This window comes from Cyrtonyx montezumae, unplaced genomic scaffold (assembly GCF_038088225.1).
Source record: "Cyrtonyx montezumae isolate F1298 unplaced genomic scaffold, pur_monq_1.0 scaffold_4, whole genome shotgun sequence".
Classification (NCBI taxonomy): domain Eukaryota; kingdom Metazoa; phylum Chordata; class Aves; order Galliformes; family Odontophoridae; genus Cyrtonyx; species Cyrtonyx montezumae.
Genome location: NW_027072045.1, coordinates 22543999 through 22568627, shown reverse-complemented (window position 1 = coordinate 22568627; position 24629 = coordinate 22543999). Strand labels below are relative to the sequence as shown.

General features: G+C 37.9%; 1 protein-coding gene and 1 long non-coding RNA gene across 6 annotated transcripts in view; one reads left to right on the top strand and one right to left on the bottom strand.

The window, feature by feature from the left end:
• The window catches only part of LDB3 (LIM domain binding 3), a 108146-nt gene extending 96495 nt beyond the window's left edge, over positions 1–11651 (top strand). For all 5 annotated transcript variants that reach the window (XM_065746788.1, XM_065746790.1, XM_065746792.1 and 2 more), the window contains 5 exons: positions 3589–3889; positions 5089–5269; positions 7874–7994; positions 9285–9400; positions 11063–11651. In XM_065746788.1, the coding sequence (XP_065602860.1) occupies positions 3589–3889; positions 5089–5269; positions 7874–7994; positions 9285–9400; positions 11063–11152 (809 nt within the window). In that variant the 3' untranslated portion in view covers positions 11153–11651. The remainder of the gene's footprint in view (positions 1–3588; positions 3890–5088; positions 5270–7873; positions 7995–9284; positions 9401–11062) is intronic.
• Positions 1–24510, bottom strand: part of LOC136055158 (uncharacterized) — a 53649-nt gene extending 29139 nt beyond the window's left edge. The window contains exons 1-4 of the long non-coding RNA XR_010622808.1: positions 24439–24510; positions 18607–18678; positions 9766–9823; positions 1317–1496 (exon numbers count right to left, since the gene is read on the bottom strand). This is a non-coding gene — a long non-coding RNA (uncharacterized LOC136055158). The remainder of the gene's footprint in view (positions 1–1316; positions 1497–9765; positions 9824–18606; positions 18679–24438) is intronic.
• Positions 24511–24629: the final 119 nt, after the last annotated feature.

The window sequence follows — 24629 nt, the reverse complement described above, 5'->3', positions numbered from 1 at the left end:
AATGAGTTAGCAATCTAAGTCTAAATGCAGTTCTGCTTCAAATTATGTTTTCTGATCTTAGCAAGGTAACTAACATGTTGATTTTTATTTTGACAGCCAAGTAAATACTAAAAGCTCAACAATTCTAACAATCTTAAACTCATTAGATTTCTATTTTCATAAATCCTCTAGATGAAAAGACTGAAATAATGAATATAACTGTAGGGATTTGCAGTGGAGAATTTAGCAAAGGAATTCCTTTATGCTATCAGTCCGTGTTGAAGGGAATAGGATGCCTTACTTCCTCTAAAATTCCAGCAATTTCCAGATTAAAATATACAGTCCTAGATGTGCAACGTCCAGGAACAAAAATCAGCCACTTAAGAAGGCCTTCAAGAATATTTTAACCTGTACTGTATTGAAAAGTAATGGGGTTAAATCTTGTTTACACTGAAGCTAATCTCACAAAGAAACTGCATTGAGGAGTATGTAGCTCAGATGTGAGTAAATCAGTCAGTCAGTCTGTGCTTCAAAGCAAGGAGAGAGTAGCACTTTAACCTAATTCTGCTAGGAACTTCCTGCTGCTAAAAGTCTTTGTTTCTGTTGTTCCTATATGGAGATGTTTACCCCCTTCTGTCCCACACGTTTCATAACGTGCTTTTAGGAGTCACAGACTTATTTCCTGAACATGATCCACTAGGTGGCAGAAAATACTTACATCTCTCTTTCCTGTGCTTCCAAGACTACAATAGAGCTTTCATATATTTCAAGCAACACAAATGCCAGCTTTATCCTACAAAATAATACAATACCTAAAAACAATCTTTCCTTTTAAACCTGTAAGTCCAAACAGGGACTTCTCACATATGTAAAGTGGTTCCGATGTAAAGGCTTGATCCATTCTTCTAGAAATTAGTAGAAAGTTTCTCACAGATCTCAGCGAACTTTTCACTAATGCCTTAACACATTCAAGACTAGAATAGCTGGTTATGTATATTCTTATTTCATTTTAAATTCTTCTGAATAAGAGTAGTGCCTTCTTATAGAGGGCTTGTTGCATTATCTGCTTTGTCTGTCATCTACTATGTATTTGAACAGCATATACGAAAATTTGGGGCTTCAAGGATGTGGCTACTATGTGTAGAACAAGCTAAATCATTTGTGATTATGAACTGCATTTGTTACTGGAAAACTATTACTAAAATACTGAAATACTAACCTTTGTGTTCTATCAACAAAACAAAAGGAGAAATTGTTTTTGCAGGTTAGTTTGTAAGAGTAAAGCATTTGGGACTTTATGTATCCATCTATTACTGCATTAATCTTTGGAAACATACCTTTTTTTCTGGAGGAAGAACATTCACTGACAGCAAACGAAGAGCTGATGAGAATTCCAAATTCCTCAGAAGCAAGGAAATGGCTTATTCCTACAGTTGTTAAAAGACCTCTTCTCCTACCATTCTCTTCAGATAACAGTAGTCCCATTGTTTCTCTCCTGCTAGAGGAGAACCTGCAGGCTGAGAAACAAGGTGATAGAGGTTGAGTTACTGAATTATTTCAAGTATTCACTCCTGAACAGGTGAAGGTTAGCTGATACAATGAGCAGCAAACAGCAGCTTTTGTTAGCTGTCTAAATGTTGAAAGATACTGAAATATATAAGCATGCAAGGTGAATTTGTATGGCATTATGAGATTAAGGGGGAAAAAAAAGCGGAAAACAGAGCTTGTAATTTACTGAAGACAAACATTTAAAAAAATTCTTAAAATGTTAACTGCATTCATTGTTCGCTTTTGGATCTCTGGGTTTGAATATCTGACCACTTTGTTAGGTCCTCTGTGGTATGCGTTGCCTTACTTCGCATGAACAAGAACTGGCCCGTGGGGGAGGGAGAATCCTTTCACAAAACTGAGTGAGCCAGAAGTCACCTTATTTAATTACAGAGTCTCATCGGTGGGAGCCTTTTGAACTCACCAATTAGAGATGAAATATTGCCTTCTAATTTTGCCTAGCTTAATACCATAATACATAAATAGTAACAGCCCCAAGGCTTAAAGGGATTGGATAGAAACTCTGTTCTGAAATCTTTAAACACTGTTTACCATTCCCAAGAGAAAAAAAGAAGCCTCAAGCTAAGGTGGAATATTCAGTTTTATGAAGAAGAAAACTTGATGCTGAAGAATAGAAAAGTTTTATCAAGAAGGTTTATTAGAAACTCTGAACTCAATAGAAAGAACAGATACAGAGATCACTGAGGTGACTGACTACAGTAGATCAATGCAACTTAAGCGCCCAGAGAACTGAGAATAATAATCCATGTATGTTACTCTGCGTGGTAGTGTGAGCTAAGGGGGGAGTGGAGCGTTAAGTAAAATATAATCTTATCACCACTCTACTATTCAGAGGTATTTGTGTTAATTCTGAAACCTCTCCTTGCTTTCTACCCAAAAGCCCCTTAAAACCATAAATCTTATATTTGCTCATCGTTTTTTTGGCACCGTGATCTTTTATGCAGAATGTTTGCTTTCAGTACAGGAGACTTGGCTTCTGTTCTAAATCTGTTCTCTCTGGTTCAGGCAGAACACTTCAACTCTCCAAGCTTCTACTCCTTTTCACACGTGCTGACAATCCTTCACTTGTTTTCTTTGCAAAGGAAAAACTGCTTTTAGTACTCCCGTACTTGGCAAAGTGAGGTAGTTTCTTAGGCAATGACTGCAGTCCTGCACAATGCCAGATCTGGCATTTCGAAAAGAGCAAGGCAATGGGAAAACATCTCAGTATGAACAGGCTCTGCTCATTTCTACGTGATAAAAGCTCCACCAAACATTAAAGCCTGATACATACAAACATAGACAGTCTCCGTACTGAAGACTGTATGTGATATTGAAAAGGTGGAACAAAGGAAGTACAATATTTCTATTTTATTCATGGGAACTGAGGCACAGCAATACTACAGTCTGCTCCAAGTTTATACAGGAAGTCTGTGGCAGAGCCAAGAGCAGAACTAAGATCAGTCACAACCGCAAGTCTGGCCTTCCTCTAAGTGCTGCTGGCTTTGTTTTGCTGGTCATGTGAGTTGAACTGACTCCTTCAGTGTTGCTTACAGTGCTCACTATCTGTGTTCTCTGTATGAGTCTATTTTTTGTCAGGAGTCTAACATTCTACAAGTGATAAACAGTACCGACATGTGGAAAACACTTCATTTTAATGAAAGTGACGAAATAAAAATTTAAGCATAACTTCATATTGAAATTGTGGGGAATTCTGTCTAAAACTTCATTACACAATCTGGCCTTTCTATTTATAACCCATCTTAAACAGATAACATGGCAGCTTTTCAAATTATCACAGAACTGTCATATCCATTGGAAAAAGATATCTTTGAGAATGGTCTCTGTAAAGTCTCTACAAGCCAGTAGACAATGTTTTCTATAGTGCACATGGACTGAAAGCCAATGATTGTACTGAAACCCTTGGCTTCAGTCCAGAATTAATGAACAGTGATGGGACAGGCCATAATAAATTGTCCTCTGAAGCTTAGGTTATTGTTCTGCTATCAGAAGGAAAGACTTAAAAATCCTTCTTGGTTTCTTTTGGCATACTTAAAACAGCACCTGCACCAGTTCATTCCTACACCCCTGCCAACACTGAGCCGGCGAGCCGCCCTCCCTGGGTAACAGATGAGTCATTTTCCCAGAAGTTTGCACCTGGAAAAACCACCACCACTGTCACAAAGAACATCCTTCCGAGGGGTGCTCCAGTACCACCTCCTGCCTCCACTTCTGCCTACCCATCTCCGGTTTCAGCCTCTCCCCTGGCTCCTGCGATAGCGCGAGGAACAATTCAGAGGGCTGAGCGTTTTCCAGCCAGCAACCGAACTCCTCTCTGTGGCCACTGTAACAGCATAATTCGGTAAGGTCATGAGGTGTTGAAGAGGGACGAAGCAGAAAAGACAGTATCACAGGGAGGCTAGTTTTCATACATTCGTAAACAGTACAAGAGCCTGAGCTTCAGTTAAATTACTCAGCAGGGTTGTCTGTTATCTGCTTCATTAATTTAACATTTCCAGAGCTCATTTTGCTATGGTGCAGTTCACTTTTTATCACTGTAAAGTTATACACGCTATTTGTTTGTTTCACGGACACTGTGGCAAATCACTGCTCTTTTAAAGAAATTTCTGCTCCCTAAAATACCCCTTCAAGGTGGTACATACACCACTGCACTGTGAGAGTTGGGGACCAGTAGAAGGATGGTAGAAAAGGAACAAGACATCATTTTGGAACAGCAGCCAGACTAATTGTTGCTTTTGTGTCTGGAAAGATAATGCCCACACTCTATTATCAGTGATTCATAGCATGCCTCTCCTTTCCCTGCCAGTTCATTCTGCTGGATTGGTGCCCAGTGTAACTCTGTGGACTGCTAACCAACTTGAAGTAATCCACATTTAATGACAGTCTCACCCACTAAAAGGAGTTAGTCTGATGATGTGGAACTACTGCTTGTCACCCTTTGTATATTCTGAAAAAGAAAGACTCTAGTAATGAAAGAATTAAACTCCGATCACTACATCTAAGAGTAAATCACCAAAACCAATTTATGTCTTGCGTGTAATCAACCTGCAACTTGTCATCTGATATTCTAATGTTTCTAGAACGTGCAGTATTGTAGCAGACACTCAGAAGAAAATAAGGCAGGATATTTCAAGGGGCTTTTATTAGGTGTATGTGGGTAGGTTTGGAAACTTGCCTGTTTTTTCATTATTTCAAATAGTGGCTTTATCTTCTGATTTACAAACCTTGGTCTTTTCCTGTTGTCTTTGCAGCTGATCACAAAGTTCACTTACAGCTATGCAGATATGAAAACAGTTGATTTTTCTGATGGCTGTTTGTAAATGCAATATGTGTTTAAACAATGAAACATTTCAAACACTTGACAAAGTGTGTTAGTAAAACTCTTTGAAAAAACCAATAGTCTGCTCAGGTTTCTTATTTTAATATGCACCTTCATAATTTGAAAAGAATGCTTGTTGCACTGGATTCAGTGTCTAGCAAAATGGGTTTGTAATCAGTGTCACTCAATATCTTTGCAATAAAAAATATCTTTGTTTGCAGGGGTCCTTTCCTAGTAGCCATGGGTCGCTCTTGGCACCCAGAAGAATTCAACTGTGCTTACTGCAAGACATCCTTGGCTGATATGTGCTTTGTGGAAGAGCAGAACAGTGTGTACTGTGAGCGCTGTTATGAGCAGTTCTTTGCACCAACTTGTTCCAGATGCCACACTAAGATCATGGGGGTAAGAAAGAGAGCCATTACTTCAACTACATGGTCCACTGAAATTAGAAATAATTTAAACTGTAAGCAATGATTGTAGTTATTTAATTATTTCCCCCCCCCCTTTTTGATAATACTTTCTTAGCCTGCTGATGATTTTGGAGTGAGAAACACATTACTTCATGATAATTGCTGTGTATCCAAAACCTTGGCTATTCCTGCAATTAATCCAGCTAGATAGAATAAGCAATCCAACTACCATCTCTCAGGTGTAAAATTCATAACACTTTCTGGATAATTTGTTGCTATCAAACACACAGTATGTTTATCTTATCTACCTTTTCCTTATATTTATACAAGGGAGACTTGAACTGGAATTTTTTTAGTACTTGACTGAATCTAAAGCTCTGCAGGGAAGACAGTGATCTTAGGAAGGCTAAATGCTCATACTGCACTTCCCTGTTAGCTAGCAGCACAGCAGCTGAGAGGAATTCTGATGGGTTCTTAGTTAAGAAATTACAGAGTAAATAAAATGATCTGAATTAAAGAAAGACAAAAATAGATGCCAATCTTTTAAAAATAAACTCATGCCTAGATACAAGTAAATATGTTCTACACATACCTCACAATAATGAGGCTTGAATAGAATAAGATACCTTTAGCAGCTTATTTATGCATGCAATTATTATGCATATATGATATGATTCTTTTACCGAGGAAGAAAGAAGTACCACATCACTTTTGACTGCTTAACTGTCATCTTTTGACATCTGTCTAAATGTTGGCATTGGCTGAAAAGATGCTTTTCTCTGCTGTTGCCAATTAGGGGTGGCGGCATCAGACATTTATGGTGGAGCTCTGGCTCTGCAGCAGTAGAAGTAATTTTACAGCAGAGTACTGACATACCTAATTAATGTTGGCACAGATCAGTCCATCATTATGGATTTTCATCAGGAAAATAGCAAAGATGCCAGCTGCCTCTATTTATATAAATAAGATTTCTCTATCTGTTCTTTGCTTCTTAGCTCTATGAGGTTCATAAATGGATCCAAGCCTATTTATCAGTGATAACTGTTTTGCAAACAGTAACAGAAGTTAATGATCTTAATGGTGATTTTCTACATGGAAAGCTTAAATTAGACTATTTTGATGAAGAGCGTGGAAATGGATTTCAGTCTCTTTTACCTTAGTGGATGGAAATAAATGTTTCCATCATTGTATCTATGTATTAATCAGAAACAATGTAAAATAGAATCTAGATTCTCAGCTGCTTTAAATCAGTGTTTCACTGAAGTTAACAAAGGTAAATTACGTCAGTTAAGCATCTGGCTAATGGATGGCTTGACAGAGATATACCACCAAACATTGACACAAGATTGACAAATCGGTAGGTACTCGATTTATACATTAGAGGACACTACAACAGTTTTTGGACTTGCAGGACTTATGTATGACAATATAAGAATGAACAGAGATTGTTTCATACTGGATGGAAGAAAGAACATGATAAAATCTGGATATTGTGCTCAAGATGTATATTACGTAGAAAAGACTAAAAAAGAGAGTTGTCAGAGTCTGACTGGTGACTCCATTAGTTCAGCTGAACACAGAAATTTGGCTAAAATAAGATATATTCAACAGTTATTAAAAGTATTAACAATGCTGTAAGCTGATGCATATGCTAGATGTTAAGTTGTTAAACCCTTGCATTAATTTCAATCGTTTATTCCTATTCCCTGTGCCGTCCATTTCTTGGTATTGGATAAGCTTTTGTGTGGCTATGCATGCACAACTAAAGAATTGCGAAGGGTTTCCTTGGCATTTCCTTGGTTTTGTCCTATAAACACTTGTTCATGAGCAAGGGTGTCTATGTAGGAGAGGAAGAAACAATTGAAAATGATGGGAGTCTGAAGACAGCTCACTTTGGTGCCAGAGATTTAGGAGCTTTACAGTGCTTGTGATTACACAAAGCATGGGTCATCACGAGCATGTTTAAAAACTGCCACCTGTACACTGTCAGCCTTCTCTTCTGTAAAGAACGTCAGTTGTGCAGAATTTGCTTTTTTGTGATGAACACATGGCCTAAGAACAGATGCACAGACTCATTTTGACTAATCACGTAAATCATAATCCAGTAACTTTTTTTAAAAATCACATTTGTTTTTAAAGAGTTCTTGTGAAAAATGAGCATGTAATCTAAGTTGCTTTGAAAATATCAGACTTAAATTATTTATCTCTTGTGTGCATTTCATCATCTTAGAGCTTTTTAGAATTTAAATAAGAGATCATACTCTTGAACTGAAGAGTTCATAATGTCAAAACAAAGGAGAAAACAATCTAAATTGTTGTGCAGAATCTCCCCTGCAACAGCAACTGGGCACGTTGATACAGACAGCTGGCTGAATATGTTGTTTCATTTTGTCAAATACCTTGCTCTAGAAATTCTGCAGCACTTCTCTCTTTCCAATGGAGCTTAGTTGCTGTTACAGTTCTTTCTTTTGAGGAATAGAACTGCCTGATATAAAAGTGAAAAGTTTTGAGCATCTCTGCCTTGTATTTTTTTTTCTCCTGTAGTAATTGCAGCGCTTGCTATTCTGCTGGAGATTTTTGTTTCTTTATTTTACAGGAAGTGATGCATGCCCTAAGACAGACTTGGCACACAAGCTGCTTTGTTTGTGCCGCTTGTAAGAAGCCATTTGGGAATAGCCTCTTTCACATGGAAGATGGAGAACCTTATTGTGAGAAAGGTATGGCAAGCTGGACGGTTCTGCTTAGCATTCACGTGCTTTATCTTGTACAGAAGCAACATACAAATAAAGCAATTGGTGGACAAAATAAAACCAGCTACCCAACCAGAATATATTTTGTCTCCGCTGACCACATCTAAAAATGTTTCCTTCTTGGTATTTTTTCCTCTTAATGATAGGTTGGCAGAGTACTGGTCTTTTTGCCCCTATGTTCCAGAGTGCCTTACCTCATTTATCTCCCTAACCTACTATAACAGTTGGCTCTAATTTTTCTCCCTCCACATTTGCTCCAGTCCCCATAACATCCCTGATATCTTCTGCTCTCTAGAAATCTACCTGTTACTGAGGAGAGAAACTCATCTTCTGACAGTGCTTTTGTACAGTGTGTGTGGACTGCTGACCATATTCTCTCTACTAAGTTGTCTGATACTTCTATCTCAACCTAAAACTGATCAATAGATAAAAAGATAGCTCTGCTCAGATGTGCAACACATGGAAGAGCAGATTTCGCTTTCTGAGAGCTGCTTCTTGCCAACTAAGAAAGGAGGAAGTCAGGATTTCCAAAAATACAGAGAAGTAAATGGAGTGGCCTGACAAGGTCGGGAGGCAGGCAAAGGTTAAACTCATTTCCCTGTGTAAGCCCATCCTTGTCCTGTGAATGTGCTTCTGGCTGAGTTTTCTTTGGAGATGCCCTCCCTATGGTTGCAAAAATTAGATTTTCGTATCATAGGAACACTCTTAGTGAAGAATGAAAATCCTACAGCATGACTGACTTGGTACCCTTTAAAATAGCAGTTTTTGCCATAGCCTCTAATCACTTTCATTAGTTCCATATATCTTTTGAGTATCTGCTAGTCTCTTTCAAGTTAATTGCAGGTTGGACTTGATATTCAAAATAGAGATGTATTATGCAGCAATTATGGGGTTTCTATAATGTTCTTTCTTAATGCAGAGGAAGCAAAGTATTTCAGCATTAAATAAAACTACTCATGAAAACTTAAAACTGTGCTTCTATGCATAACTTTGAATTCAATGATTTTTAGTGCATATTCTCTGTTTGCAATGACAACTTGTAGTACTGTACAGCCATAGAGTGTTGCACTGAATTTGTATTTAAATAATGAAAATGCAGCTCTGAAATTTCATTATGGGAGGGTTTTAATGAAAATAGTAAGAAAATCTGACCAAAAATAATCCAAAAAGTTATCCTCTGGAAACCTTCTATTTCTTTTCAGTTTAATGTGATTATGTTAAGAGTTTGTTCTAAGTTTGCTTTTTTTATTATTTTAGATTATATTGCTTTGTTCAGCACAAAATGCCATGGCTGTGATTTTCCTGTTGAAGCTGGAGATAAATTCATTGAAGCCCTTGGACATACTTGGCATGACACCTGCTTCATTTGTGCTGTAGGTTCTATACCAAATACTATCTCATTTTTTTATGCTTTCTTCATAAACTGTTAAGTAACACCATCAGACCTGGAAACAGAAATGACTAACATATGCCTTAGGATGCAGAGGGACTGAATTTCATTTCTTACTTACAGATAAAGAGGGATGAGAGTCATTGCTCTTCTCTTCTATAAACTCATACTAGAATTAATAAATTTGACCATCACAAGTGAATGCTTTTTAATAAATCATACAGATTTATAGAGTCTGTATGTACAGTTAAGTATAGTGCTATTTGCTATTATTCTAATAGTTATCAGGTATATCAGAATTTAAAACAAATTAATACCACTGAAGAGTATAGGCATAATCTTACTTACAAAGCACTGAAGTTTGCGTTTCCATTCAGAATTCTTATTGAAACTCACAAAAAGGAATCTGTTTAGAGAGAATGAATAGTAATTAATGTAGAAGTTGGTCGTGCTCACCAGTTGTAGAATGGCCATATTCATCCACTGCACACAAAGCAGTTAAATGTCTATGATAAGCAGTACTTTCCATATGGTTCTAACACAGCTATGCTGCTCCCCAGCCGATTACTCCTAAGGTAATAACAGAACCTCTAATTAGATTAAAAAATAGTATGTTGGCCGCACCAGAAGTGACAATTTCTAACATTTGTTAAACTTTAATATTCCAGTTGAAGAGTACAAAGTACAGAAATATTTATAAATGCCATAGGCTAAATTGGCTACTGGTCTTTCAAGTGTATGTGGAAGCAAGTACCATAAAGGTGTTTTTCTATGCAAACTGAAATATCTTCGAAATTCTAACATAGAAAGCAATACCAAGACAGCATTTTCCTTCACAAACCAAGAGCTATTTGCAACTTATAAAATACACTTTCTCTGAATACTTTCTGTTCTTATTTTCTCTTTTTCACTTAGCTGCATCCTTTCATATTTATTTTACCAGCAACCCAATTTTGTGCAGAGGTGACATCTTCTTTGTTAATGCATTTCTCAAAGCTGTTTCTGTAGAAGCTAATTTCACTTTTTTTCAGTGACCTAAAAGTCAAATGCAAGACTTTTTCTGACGTGCTTATCCTTATATCCCTTCACATGGTTTTGCTTCCCCATGTAGTAGCACATTACTGATGTTATCAGTCGCTGGTCTTAATCCTGCCATAAGCAGGGACAACATTTATTAGATTCTAATTCACTGACTTCCTTAAGAGTTTTTAATTAACTATGGACACACATGTTGTGCTGTGCTGCCCAGTGTGAATATCAGAACAATTCTAGGACAGATAAAGCTGATCTAAATCTACACTGCCCTACCTTCAGCTATGCATTTTCACATGCTTTGTTGTGTCAATGCTGGCACTTATGCAGCCAGGCAGTGAAATTTATTTACCGAAGAATTACCTCAATTTCAGAGATACCAGCTGTCTGGCTGAGTCATTCCTTGATCTCAAGAACACCCAAGTAATGAGGGGAATGAGTATCTGATGGTGCCACAGCAGGAGGTACCCTTGGGACCATGCTGATGTAAAATCATGCATTACAAGGATCAGAATCTAGGTCGTGACGTCTGAGCCAGCTGTGCACATCTGAGTGTGCCACTATCCAAAGCAAGGCCTAAACTCTTCCTCTTTCTCCCTCTCTCAAATTCTAGGTATGCCATGTGAATTTGGAAGGCCAACCATTCTACTCCAAGAAGGATAAGCCACTGTGCAAGAAGCATGCCCATGCCATCAATGTTTAAAAAAAGAGCTGGAAGTCGGTAATGCTGGGGAAACCTGATGACTAAATGGGCAATTATAAAGTTGATAACCATGGCTAGCGTTTGTCTTGGTAAAAGCTATAAAGCTGATATTTCAGAAGTTTCATTTTAACCTTGTTTCTTATAAGCAGAGCGTGCTTTTGCATGGTTCATTCAAAATGAACAATCAAAAACAAATTAAATTCTCGGTTTAAAAACAGATTATTAGTGCAGCAGTTTGGAGAAATATCGATTAAAACCTGTAATTTAAAATGTAATTTATAAATACAGTTTAAAATGAACTACCCACAGCAGTTTTACTGCTTAGACCACACACTAGTGTTTAAGAACAGGAAAAGTCCTGTTATTGTAGTTGTAATAACTCATTGTCTTGTAATAGCTCATTTTCTTTCATCAAAAGAATGAGTAAGTGCTATACGAACAATAATCTGTAGAACCAAAGGGCACAGCTTTCAAAGGGAAATAAATAGGTTAGAGTTTCCTCTATGAAAAGTGTGCTATTCCTTTATGTTGTGGTGCTAAATCATAGCATCAAATATTTTAGATTCTTTCCAAATAAGAAGTTTGCCTTGAATCCATACGTAGCTGGGAAGCCCAGGAGACAATGAGTAGCTTAGTTTGAGAATGAAGTGGAAATGGAATTAACTCCTTCCACACCCCAATAAGATTGAGGAAAGCATGTTGGGTCAACCTTGCTAGTGCACTTGGCTTATACCTGAGCAGTAGATATATCACTTTCAAATCTTAATGGAGAAGGCTAACTGACTTTCTTGAGCTTGCTCTTAAATTGAATTGAATCAGGCTGGCTGGAAACAAAGTATGGCTTTTAATTCAAAACCAGTTTGCCTTTCCTCTTGTGGGAAAAAACAATACTGAACATTACTTTGGTTTATAATGTCCACTGATACGAGTGGAAGGTAGGAACCCATATCTGGATCTTTAACGCTGATTAACAATGAAGACACACTCCTATCCAGTACAACTAGAAAGAGGGAGACAGCTTGCAAAAGTTGCCTCATCTATCTCACATACACAGAAAAAAGGCGTTTTTATTTCTCCAATCAGTCAATCAATGTTTTATCAGTGTAAAGGAATGTTGATAAAAAAATTAATTGGGCAGCAGAACACCACAGACAGATGCTTTTTATTTTTTTCATTAGTTTAAATATAACACGTTCTAAATTGTAGCATTTGCCACTGTAAGACAGCAGGCCCTGACACTTATCTAAAAAAAGGTCTATGGTTACTCTATGGAAAAACTTCAAAGTTGCTCAAACACTTATAAAACTTATTTTTGTTGTTGTTGGTTTTTTTTTTTGGTTGGTTGGTTGGTTTGATTTTTTGAAAGCGATACTTAGTACTAGCAATGATTTTGAATTCCTAATTTTAAAAAGTTATCTGTATTGGAGGCAGCAGTTCTGTTGAATAGAAAATAGAGTTAAAATGGAAAGCCTAATCGTTATTCAAGTTTTATTAATTTCCTTAAATGAAAGATATGATTGTGTATCAACAGCTTGCAGTACTGACAGTTTTTAATTAGTATTTCTGAGGATGAGAATGAGTTCTGTGGGCCACACTCTGGTGCTATCTGCACACTACTGTAACTTGTGTTTTGAGTAATCAGGAATGATTTGGCATTGTCTGTCTTTTCCCTCCTATAAGTAGTGCCAATTCTAAGAAAATAGGTGTGTCTTTTTAGTGGTGAAAATTTATCCAAAGCTGTGGGGAGGAGTGGGGGGAGGAGGAAATAAAAGGAATGGAGGGTTATAATATGCGAGTTAAATTAGCTGCAGGCAGTCCACATCTTGGAAGAAAAGAACAACCTAAACTGCCTGTGGCAGTTCTGACATGTATGACCTGTGTTTATTCAGCAGGTATCTTAGTTCTCACTGATCTTAGCAGTGATCTGATCTGAGTGCTTCCAGGGTCAGATTTTGAATGCATTAATTATTCTATAACACTACTACATTATATGCAAAGCCTTTTTTTTTTTTTTTTTTTCTATAGGAAACAAAAATTCTGTTTTCAGTCAGTGCTGGGCTGATGTAAATATGGTTGCATTAATTACAAATCCACGTACTTGGCTCATAATATTCTACAGAGGAATAAACAATAATCATGGAAGTTAAATATTTTTTTACTCATATTTGACTTCATTAAGTACCTTTTTATAACAGTGAGACAATTCTGTATTTCCTTCTAATTTTTGAATGCATTGAAGATGCTCCTTGGGCAGACTTCTGTGTTATCCACTGACTGGGACTAGTCTCTTACTGTCAACATCAAACTCTCAAAACAGGGATTCTGACTCCTTGATAGGACACAAAATGCTAGAGCATGTGACGCCTCAGGAGAATGTCACAATCTAAACTGTGTGCGTATGTGTGTCTCTTTCTCCCTCTCCACCCTCTCTGTCCCTAAAAGCTCCCTCTTTGCTGGTACTGTGATGGATACAGCATTTTAGGAGATGGCAGAGATAAGCAGCTGCAGCTTAGGCAGGGGTGTACAGTCTGTGCAGAAAATGCAGTAGGATGCCAGGCTGGGACTGCTTCTTTCTTCTCTCACAAGGGAGCCCAAGATTTCCAGATGAAGTGGCTCAGGACTTCTCATCAGGAGCTCAGGTGGACGAGTGTGGGATGTGGGAGGACTTCCAACAAGAGTCTCGGTGTGGGCAGGGGAAGAAAGGTTTGGGTCAAAGAAGGCAGAGCACCTGCAGCAGCCAGAATGTGGGGGGCTTGAGGGCCTCTGGTATTGTGTAGAAGGGTGAAGTGCTGAGGAGGCAGGGGAACCTGGGGCTGGAGGAAGGGGAAGAGCTAGGTAAGGCCAGTTGCACTAAGTTGATATATTAGGTAATTGGGTTGATGCAGAGGGGGGGAAGGGGAGAACAGCCAGGATGACTTGCTATGGTCAAGGAAAGGGCTTGGAGCTAGAAATTAGCATACAAAGAGCTCGCATAAGTCCAAAGATATAGTATGAATGTATACAGGAGTGAGCAAGGAAGATCCAGGATCCTATCTAGTAGAAGTCAGCACTGCAGAAGGGTGAATGCAACATATGTTAGGTATAGCTGAGCTAGTTTGTGGAGTGTCAACTGTGAAAATGCAGCAGCAGAGACTTCAATAGGAGATGTAATAACTTGACAGGGTCTTGAAAATTTCCTTGGACAGCTAACCTGCACTGTAACACATGCCCTGACTCCAGCTGGTGTCTGAGCAAGTGAGATTAAAACTAGTTTACATATCAGTTTATGAGGTACAGTGATATCTCTGAGTGAAGAACAGAGATACCCTGAGGATTATCATGTAATAAATTTCCTGTTTTGACTTGTGCTGCTTCATAATATGGTCCAAAAATAGGGAATCCACTTACCTGTCCTCACATAATTTTTGCACATATCTGAACCAGAAATTTGTGACTAGTAATGTAGAATTTTAACTTTCACAGGGATAGAATCCCACATAACTGCTGATAATCTGTAATATGTCACCTTTGTGATATGGAGGAAAAGATGCATAGTTATATAATAAGAACAGGGCCATTCAACTATCACTGAACATAAATGCTATACAAAAATAGTGTTTGCAGGATGAACAATGTGCACTTGTTTATTTTGTATGTTTTGTAACAGATACCTGGGATAAGTCATAAGTTTCTCTAAATATTTATATTAATTAAAATGGGACTTTATGTAATGAAACAAAGATCCTGTACCTCTGAATGACCAAATAAGAATACCGATATTTTATCTGATAAGGTGTTCAGCATCTTTTCAGTCAAAGGCTTCAAAAATGACCTTAATGCTTTTTCTCTTTTTCTGCTCACTTTGCATCAGAGAGTAAAGATTACCAAAGAAGTCTTTGCCTTTATTATCTGAAAAGAAAACCACTCACTCATCTGATTTATTTTTTCTAAGTTAATTTGTAATGTACAGGAATCACATATTGCAATTTTAAAATGAGAGATTTTACTTTGGTCCTTCAGTGGTCACTACTTTGGGTGAAATGTTTTCTTACAGACATTCATATTTATGTTTAATAATGTGAACATCCACAGCACTGAACACAGTCATTAGTGTCTAATGCTGGGCATGCTAATGTTTATTTGTAATACTTGTCTCCAGGTAGCAGATATTAATTTGTTTAGTATTTACAAACACCAGAATTTGAAATGGAGTGATTTCCTGTCTGCAGTGACCATAGAAGTCTAGGTTTTATAATATATTTACATGTTGACTTGATGCCACAAGTGCCCTTGCTTTTAGATACATATTTTTCTGAATTTCTTAGTTAGTTCATATCAGAATGCAGCATGGTTTATGAGGTGTGAGTAACTGTACCTTGCATGGATTACCTGTGCCAACATAGACAAAGCAGCCTAGTAATAAAATGAATGTACAAATACATTTAAAGCTTTATGATTTGGATATATTTGTTAACGTGGCATGTGAACAACTGAGAGCATACACAAGCTTGTATTCTCTACTTCAAACCTGAAAATAAAATTCAAAGCACTGGTTTCAACCTGATCGTGTATCGGTCTTGAATGTTTTATTAACTAAACTGTGCTGTTTTAAACAAACAATAGTATGCTTAAAAGATGTAGTGAACTAACAGTACGTGTTGTAACTTAGCAAGGCTTGTATACACATAGATCTTATTGTGTCAACAGATGCTGTTTATAGCAAGTTTACAAGGAATGGGTAAGTTCTGTCTTGGGTTACATGGATGAATCTGCGAACGAAGTTTGGTTGCGTGAGTTCTGGTGGATGTTGTTCCGTTTCTTAGCAGAAGTGACTTTAAATAATATACAGTGTTTGAAATGTTCTCACTGAACTCAAGTACCAAAAAAAGTATATCCAAATGAAAGGGTATCTTCATATAGCAGCATGACTTATTAAACAGCCATTTTGTGCATTCCTAATCCACACCCCTCAGGCATGCAGTATTCTTAAAGATACAACTAATTATATTAAACATAATTAAGAATTCAGATATTAAATGGACGAACTAGGTTTTAGATGGCATTACAAAGTACAGTATCAGGAATTGCAAGTTTGTGAACTCTGATTTTAGTTTACAGCCCTTATTTGTTTAAAATACGCATAAGGGAAAACACAATTCAGAAAAATGGACAGAATGCACGCAGTCTGCTGTCAGTTTTGAATTGCTCTTTTTCCAGATTGCCTGTGCTGACCTTTAAACTTTGCACTAGACAGTTGTACCATGGTCCCTGGAGACTTTAGCTGTACAAAGGGGAAGCACTAGAGGTATAGCACTGCCAGTTAATAGGGTGCAAAAAGTGAACAGAGCAAAGTTCATTAGAGAAACACATGGTGCAAAACAGCTTGATAAGTGTTGTGTTAAGAGATCCTTAATAGAAGAGAGATTATGATTTGCTCTGAAGAAAATGGTGTTTTCAAGACTATAGGCTTTGGTATCGCTTTTTCCCCTAATTGTGAATCTTAAATTCTGCCAGTTTCTGTTGATTAAGAAAGAAAGGGATGTGTGAATAAGATTGCCGAAACCATTATTGAATACACAAAGAAATGCTTTGTTCTCTCGGCCAAATCGCAGTTATGGATGAGATTCAGATTATATTCAAGCACAGATTTTGTGCTGTATGCATTTCAAACATGACTTAGATAGCTGTTAAAAATACAGATTCTTTTCTCTTAGGAAGATTTTATCAAAAGATAACAGTAACAAATGTGTATTGAATTAATAAGCACTGTCGGGCTGATTTGCAAGGGTTTCTGGTGTAATCAGAATAACATGAATTATATTTTTCATTAGGCAATAGCCTTTTGAACAAAACCTGGTTTTCCTTTAAAAGTTGTCACATTTTAGCTGTGAGGAAATAAGAAATATGCATAAAATTGAATTTATTAAATATTTCATAGCACAATATTTATTATCTTCTTACTTCAGAATTCAGATGGCTTTCCTTAATGATGAAGATGGTAAGGAAATTCTTCTGCTTACTTTTATTATGTGCAGTGTTAATGAGAAAGAGCTGAGGTCTTTCTGAGTTTGTGATCTTTTCAGTTGAATAAAGTCCTTTCAGTATTCGTGAAATGAATACATGTTGGTACCAGAAAGCTAGGAAGCTTGCTGTTCTTCTGGAGTGTATTATTCTTACAGTGCACTATAGCTGACATTGTAGACCTTTAGGAAGCTTAATAAATATCTGTATTCTTAGTCTTGGAGGCTCTCATTTAAGAAGAAGTAATTATTTACAGGATTTATTAATTTTAAGATGTAATAATACACAGACTGCAAAGATAATGTTGGGACCAAGGTTTAGCTTGGTTTAAAGAAAACTTAATCATGATGAATGCAACCATGCATTATTATAACTATTATCAGTTATTTGTGATTTATGGGAGAGCTTCTCTAGATTTGTCATAGCATGGAAGATGTGGGAACCAAAGAAGAAGGGCGCATTTTCATAAATTTGGCTTCACATAAACAAAGCCCAACATTTCAGACAACAAAACTTTATTTGTGCATTATAAACAAAGACCAAAGTTATTCTTTCCCAACCAAACGCTGTTCAGCAGCACCTAATGCCACTGGTAGGTCTGCATCTTCCATAACCCATTTTCTTCCAGGAAAATCCTCCCTGCGCTCATTCTGAGGTCGTTATAAATTTGCGGTGCTTTCTGTACGTGTGGAAGCCTGAATTGAGGTACTGTTACACATGCTTATAAGCTGTGTAATAATGTGGGGTAGGAAGCAAAATGATGTGCTGTGAAGCTAGTGTGGGCGTACTCAGCCTACTCCAATCTGGAAATAACAGATTTGCTGAGCTTTATTGTGAATATACAATATATATGGTACTTACTGAAAGTTTCTGTTCTACTGAATATCTGTTAAACAATGTCTATGCTACAGTACACATACAAAGGGCAAAAAGTCCTTGCGAGAAATGTGGTGCCCCTTGTCAGAGGGGTTCAGATTTTAGCTATCACATCAAATATAGCATACCTGAAACTAAACTCTTCTGGAATAATGACAGTGAACAGTTAGCCTGTGAGAGTGTACTCCCAGCACCAGATGCAGCAGCAAAGTAAGCAGAACTTTATCTGGATTATGATTTTCTGCCATCTGTATGTACTATGTACACCAGTTTCTGGAATGGCAGCTTCTCTGAGTTGCCATTCTCCTGTTACTCTGTTGTGACCCCACTAGACTGAACTCAAATTTGCAAACATTTCAGTTAATTTGGCAGAATTTATTTGTGGACTCCACTTGTCACTTTTACTCCCCATGTCACTTACTCAGCTTTTTGTTATACATGTTGTGTATTTGAAAGAGTTTGGTGTTGTTAATTACACTTATGCACACAACTTGGAGATTAAGATTAGAAGAAGCATCCTGAGAGACTACATTTTTCAAAGCAAATACAAAGCACGTTATCCTCCTTTTGTAGCTTACCTGGCTGTTGGCTGATGGAGACTTCATTAGTTTCCTAAACAGTCACAGAAGCTGTTGTCTGTTCAGAAGCTCCTTAAAAAGAAAGGGTCATTGTTATTAAAAAGTGGATATCAAAGTGTGGGGGCAGTATATATCCTCAAGGTACAGACTTGAACTATTTATTCCAACTTCAAACATTTTTTTGCTCTTCCACAATTTTCAACATAAAAATAAAGAATGCATAACTACGAAATGTTAGGATGTTACTAATCCTCCCTAGCTCTGGGTAAGACTCCTCATCCTCCTCCAGCTTACGGAACTGTACTGGTGAGAAAAGATATAAATTACATTGCTGTGTGCCAGCTTCAGAGAATCTAGTCACAAATACCTAAGCTAAAAAGATTTTACTCAACGTGCTAAAGAACAGTGGTAAAGTCTACTGCTTTCCTCTGATCTAATATCATTAAAAAAAAAATAGAACAATCCTTAAGCCAAATATTTATTTTAGACTTTCATTAAGTTAACTACTCAGATATGAACAACTGTTGTTAAAGATGGCATGTGAAAACAGTAAAATGAGATATAAGAAAATGCAGAACGAAAGTACCATTAGCATTATAATTAACCACAAAATTTACCCTTCCTTTATTCATCACAGGAAAATTCATTGCAACTTTATTAATGGTGAAAGGTTCAGTCATAGTCCTTCCTAAGGAAATAGGAGCAGTGTATCAGGATATCCTTCTTCCGCCCCAGAGTACCAATACTTTCAATTTTATATACAACGGAAGTAATTAATTGTAACACAAAGAAGCACAGCTGTGTTTCCTGATGGTCACACATGCGATAGCTGCTATTGTTTAGCGTTTTGAATATGTACACTGAGAACTGTTCAACTGCTCTGAACGTTTTATACTTTGGGTAGCACCTTTTGAATTTATAATAGCTTTTTAATGTGCTACTATCTTAGATCCGATCCTGCATCCCCAATTGCCTCATTTTTTGCTGATGTCAGTGGGAGTTTAAACTGAATTAGGTGTAGCTGCCAAATCCAGGGATTTGCAGGCGAAGGCCATTTCTCATTGGAAGCAAAGGAAGTTATATTATTTATAAGGATTTGCTTTCAGTTGCATGTGGTTTTTTGAACTTATTCACGTTCCAGTACATGTGTAATTATTTTTAAGACAGAAGGAGAAAAGATTTCTTACTACAGTCTTAACTTCATTACACATTTTTTAACATATGGGTTGATTGCTGTGACTGAAATATAAAAGCATATCCTTTTCTTTTAGATTTATTAGACCTATGTTATATTATTTGCACTAGAGAATGAAAAAAAGAGGTGTGTATTTTGCTGCATTTCTTATTTAGCAGCAATGCATTCACAGTTAAATATATGATTACACGGAGAAAAAAAATAGGATTTGATTAATTAAAATTATTCGGTTCATTTGCTTTGTATAGGATTCAGATCTATTTTGTTCTAACAACCTTGGAAGAACACAGCATCTTCCATCTTGTAAATGTCCCTCTTTATAAATCTTGACAGTGCCCACCAGAGCTGCCAGCAACAAAGCTGCCTGCATCCACTCCCGTTGAGGATAAAGCTGTTACACATATCGACAGATTTTTTTCTTCTGTATAATGAAGAGTTGTCTTTGTTTAACAGCAGACTGGAACACATTTCCTATCTCAGCATTCAGTTTCTGCTGCTGAAAAGGAGTCAGTTGTTAAGAAGTGAATTATTAGTTAAAAAGGGTGGAAAGGATGAAGCCTTGACATCAAGAAGAGAAAAGTTAATACAGTGTGGTTTGGGATCTAAGGATTACCCTAGCTTGTAAAAGGAACCAGTAAATCTCACTTATAATCAGAAGTGGAGGAACAGATATGTTAGTGTATTACAAATATTCTCAGAGTGAAGCTGATAATTAAAACTATCTTGTAGATCATTTAGCACTGCAGAATGATAGTTAATTCAAACTATCAATTTTAAAACAGCACTAGAGTCTAACCCTAAATACTTAATCTTGTTAGAACAAATGAAAACTTCATTGGTTTTATTTGCATGCATCTAAGGAAAACACGTTACTAAGTCTCCAGCAAACTGATGTGAACACAAAGTGCTCAAGTGAAGCTCCTGCTGAGACCACAAGTACTCTTTTTCTGTAAGACTTTTTATGCTCTTGCTACCAAACATTGGCTTTAATACAAATACATGTATATCTGAAATATTTCTTGCATTTATACGGTCTGGTGAAAAGACTGGAATATGCTTTTTTGTACACTGGAGTCCATTAAAAATAGAACTGTAAAAAGATCAACAAGGCATAGAAAGAAAAACCTACCAACCAACAAAGAAAAAGCTAATAGAAAAGGCAACAGGAAATTTGATTCTTGATGGGCAAAAAGTCTCCTAAAGCACTTGTGAAGTCAGGCAAAGTTCTCCCTACAGCCCTTGGCAAGATGATACAGTTGTGGTCTCTATCACACGGCTTATTTAGGAATATAAATCCTGCAGCAGCTGCCTAACTCATATCACAGGTGTAGACGGCCCTTATATCCTCCTTCCTCACTGTTCACTAGCACGAGGCTGAAGAACCTGGACTGCAGAAACCAAGAAATGACACCAGAACACACCAAGTGCTTGAGCTGTGGGAATGGTTTCCTGTTTCCTCCTGCCTGTGCTCTGCACATTGAGCTGCTGTTCTTTGGAGTCTCTCCACAGCACTCTGCAGTCCTGCACGGCGCTGTTCCCATCACACTTTTTGGACTGAAGGTTGGCTGAGGCTTGCAATACTGAAAAATACTTTTCCCTTTTTACTATCAGTACTTCACTAATAGATTTTAAAACAAAACAAAACACCTTCCCTCACAGATCTGATTTTACCCAATTAAATTAACCAAGATTACATTTAGAACACCGTATCATTTCTAACTAACAGACAGTTCCAATTAATTTATAATCATAAGAATGTGTTTTCAAGTAAAATAATTCTGAGAAGAAAAAAAAAGAATCAAATCAAATTAATGTAAATAAAGTGAAAAGAATGTGTCCCTGTCTAAAGGGTAATATTCTTTTAATATCTAGCATAGAATATTCATTTCGGTAACACTAACGGTGAAGTGCTCATCTAACTGCAAACAGTTTTCAAAAACATAACTGGATCACAGATTTTATACATATGAATTTTTGAGACTGAAGGGAAGAAGAATCTACAAAGATTAAGCCTCATCAGATGGATGACCTTCTATCTATACATACCTCTTTGTTCTTAAAGATCTTTTTTATGTTTAAGATTCTCACTTCCCAAATGATTGCAAGAACCAGTAAGAAATTCCTGGACAGGAAATGACAAAAGAAAGCATCTGCAAGTTTAATAGAGCTCCCTTCATCATGACAGTCAATCTACAACTGCTCTTCCCACGTTTCATGCTAGGCTTTCACAGCCCATCTTGGTTAAGAGGAGTATTAATGTAAGTTTATCTTCATATTTTCAGACTATGCTGTCTTTGAGCGCTGCTCTATTAAAAGGAGGAATACCTCATGTTACTAAAACCTGACGTGTCCAAGCTTTTGCAGACTGCTAAATATTGACCAGGTGAGATGTTGTACTGATAACTAGCTCACTGGAACCCTGTGTCTTTCTGAGTGCCTATCACCCAAAGTGATTTAAGCAGGTATTGTTACCTTTCCTATGAGGTAATCAAAGCAAGTCAAAACAAAACAGGTTTGATTCCACAGTTACTTTCGTTAAGGGAAATACAACTGTTCATAAGATGAAATTGCTTCCACCACCCTACTGCATATCTCACACATTAGCATTGGTCAGCTCCTTCTCACATACAGACTGCTATATGATTGTAAACAAGAAATCATATTGCTTTCACACTTATGTTGTTAATCCGTATGTCTCAAAAAATATATATATACTTTATGAAGTTGAAACCATACTGTATGTGTACTGTATGTTTTGAAAAACACAGTACTTTCCATGCAGTGTTTCATCAGACAACCAGCACAATACTGTGATGCAAATACCCTTCAAGGTGGTTGCAATCCTATGATCATTCCAGATCAACATTAAGCTGTCTTCTGCAAGCCTAATATTATTCAAATATAGTTTGTTTTTACTGAATTTATTTTGTGATTAAGACTGCTATTTACACAGCCTGATGCTCCTTATTTATGCTATAAATAGGTATATTGGTAGGGTAGCACAAACCAAATCCTCGGCAACACAGTTCCTGATGTGACAGGGACTATCATCTGAATGCTTTAAAAAGTACCAGCTGAGAGAGCAATTTCTGTGATTTGCAAATTAACCTATGGGAGATTTGATTTAAACAGTTGATCTATTTCATAAGTGGGCTCAAAAACAAATTTCTGGGCTAGTGGCTTTTGCTGAATTCAGGTATAATGGATTTAAATCACTATCCTACATCTGAAAAATGCAGGACTGTACTACCACACAGATTACAATTGAAAGAGATGCTAGCTCTAACAGCTCTGGTTCTGCTTGGGAGCACACACATGCATTTTGCATTCTTCTTCCATATTGAGTGTCTATTCTGCTGCTATAATCTGATAGTAGACAGAGTGGAGGAACAGCAGACTCATATTTTCCTTTGAAATTATAAACACAAGCATACAAGTTCTGTATTGCTTGGCATGAGCACTGTGATTTTGTCTCTCTTGGCTGTCTTAGTCTTGGATAATGACATTTTTTTCTGGCTCATCGGAAAAAATTTTCTACGAGTCTAGTAATGCAAGTCCTGCATTTTTACATGACTTTCTCTGTAATATTGGGCCACCTACACTTACTAGGTGTGCCTTTAATTGCCTGTGTTTTAAAGGAGTCTGCAAAACTGATAAGTCTGAACGTACTTCCTCTTTTGTTTTACTATATGGGATAGAACGCAAGCTAAGCAAGTTGCATAACAATCCGTGTGTACAACACATGTGAACTACATTGCAGAGCCAGCGTACTCATCTTACAAAGGGGACAACACAAACCCTATATGACACTAGCAGACGACAATGGAGCTGGACTGTGCGGCGATCAGCACAATGAGCAAAGCAGGGTTTCCCACATCATACACACATGTGGCTAAGTGAGATTGCTTCCCAAGTGGTTCCTCTCTAAAAACAGCTTACCCGGGCAGGCAGACAGCCTAAAGGGTGTCTTGGTCAATAGGAAAGGGAAAGCGAGCAGGTTTGTGGTTTCCATACAGTCTCAGTTTCCCCCTATGGTTGGCCCTCTGCACAAAGCTCTTGACACAGAAGAACTGTGTAATGGAACCACGTCAACATTAGAGCCACTGCCACTGTTTGTTGGGTGAAGGATTCAGCCCAGACATTCATCCCATGGCACAGCATCACTAAAGCTCCTCCTGCACCACTGCTGGGAGACATCACTCGAGGACAGACGGGCAAATTGTTACTGTGGTAATTTGTCCTAATGATGAGGAGCTTGGAAATGCAATGCAAATCATCACGTTCAGCAATCTTATCAGTGAGTAGAGAAGCTCGTTGCAGAAGCAATGATGTATTCCAACGTAGGTAACCAGCTTTGTTTATTTAGAGAAACGGGAAACAGTAATCGAACAACTCCGTTGAAGCAGGGCTCTTATCTCTCACAAGGCACTGGGACACGAAACTTTTCCAAACTACTTTTCCACACAGCTAAAGGACCAGCGTGATGCCCTCATCCTTCCACGGCCATCTGCCGCTGTCACCTGCCTGCCCTCATTCCCATCACACCCAGCGATAACCGCAGGTACCCAGCACACCACGCCTCCGTGCCGCACCCGCCCGCGCCTCGCACCTCCGCCCGCCACACCGCGGCCTCGCACCTCTCTGGCGCCTCCTACAGGAGCTCCGTGCGGCTAGCTACGGCCCGCCCTACCGCCCAGGAGGGGAGCTACGAGGAAAGGCGGCCAGCTTCTCCCCGGGGCGCCCCGCCAGCCGTGCCGCGTTGACGGGAGGGCGCCGGGGGCTCTGAGGGGCGGTCCCCGCTGCAACGGCCCCGGCGCCGCCTCTCTAC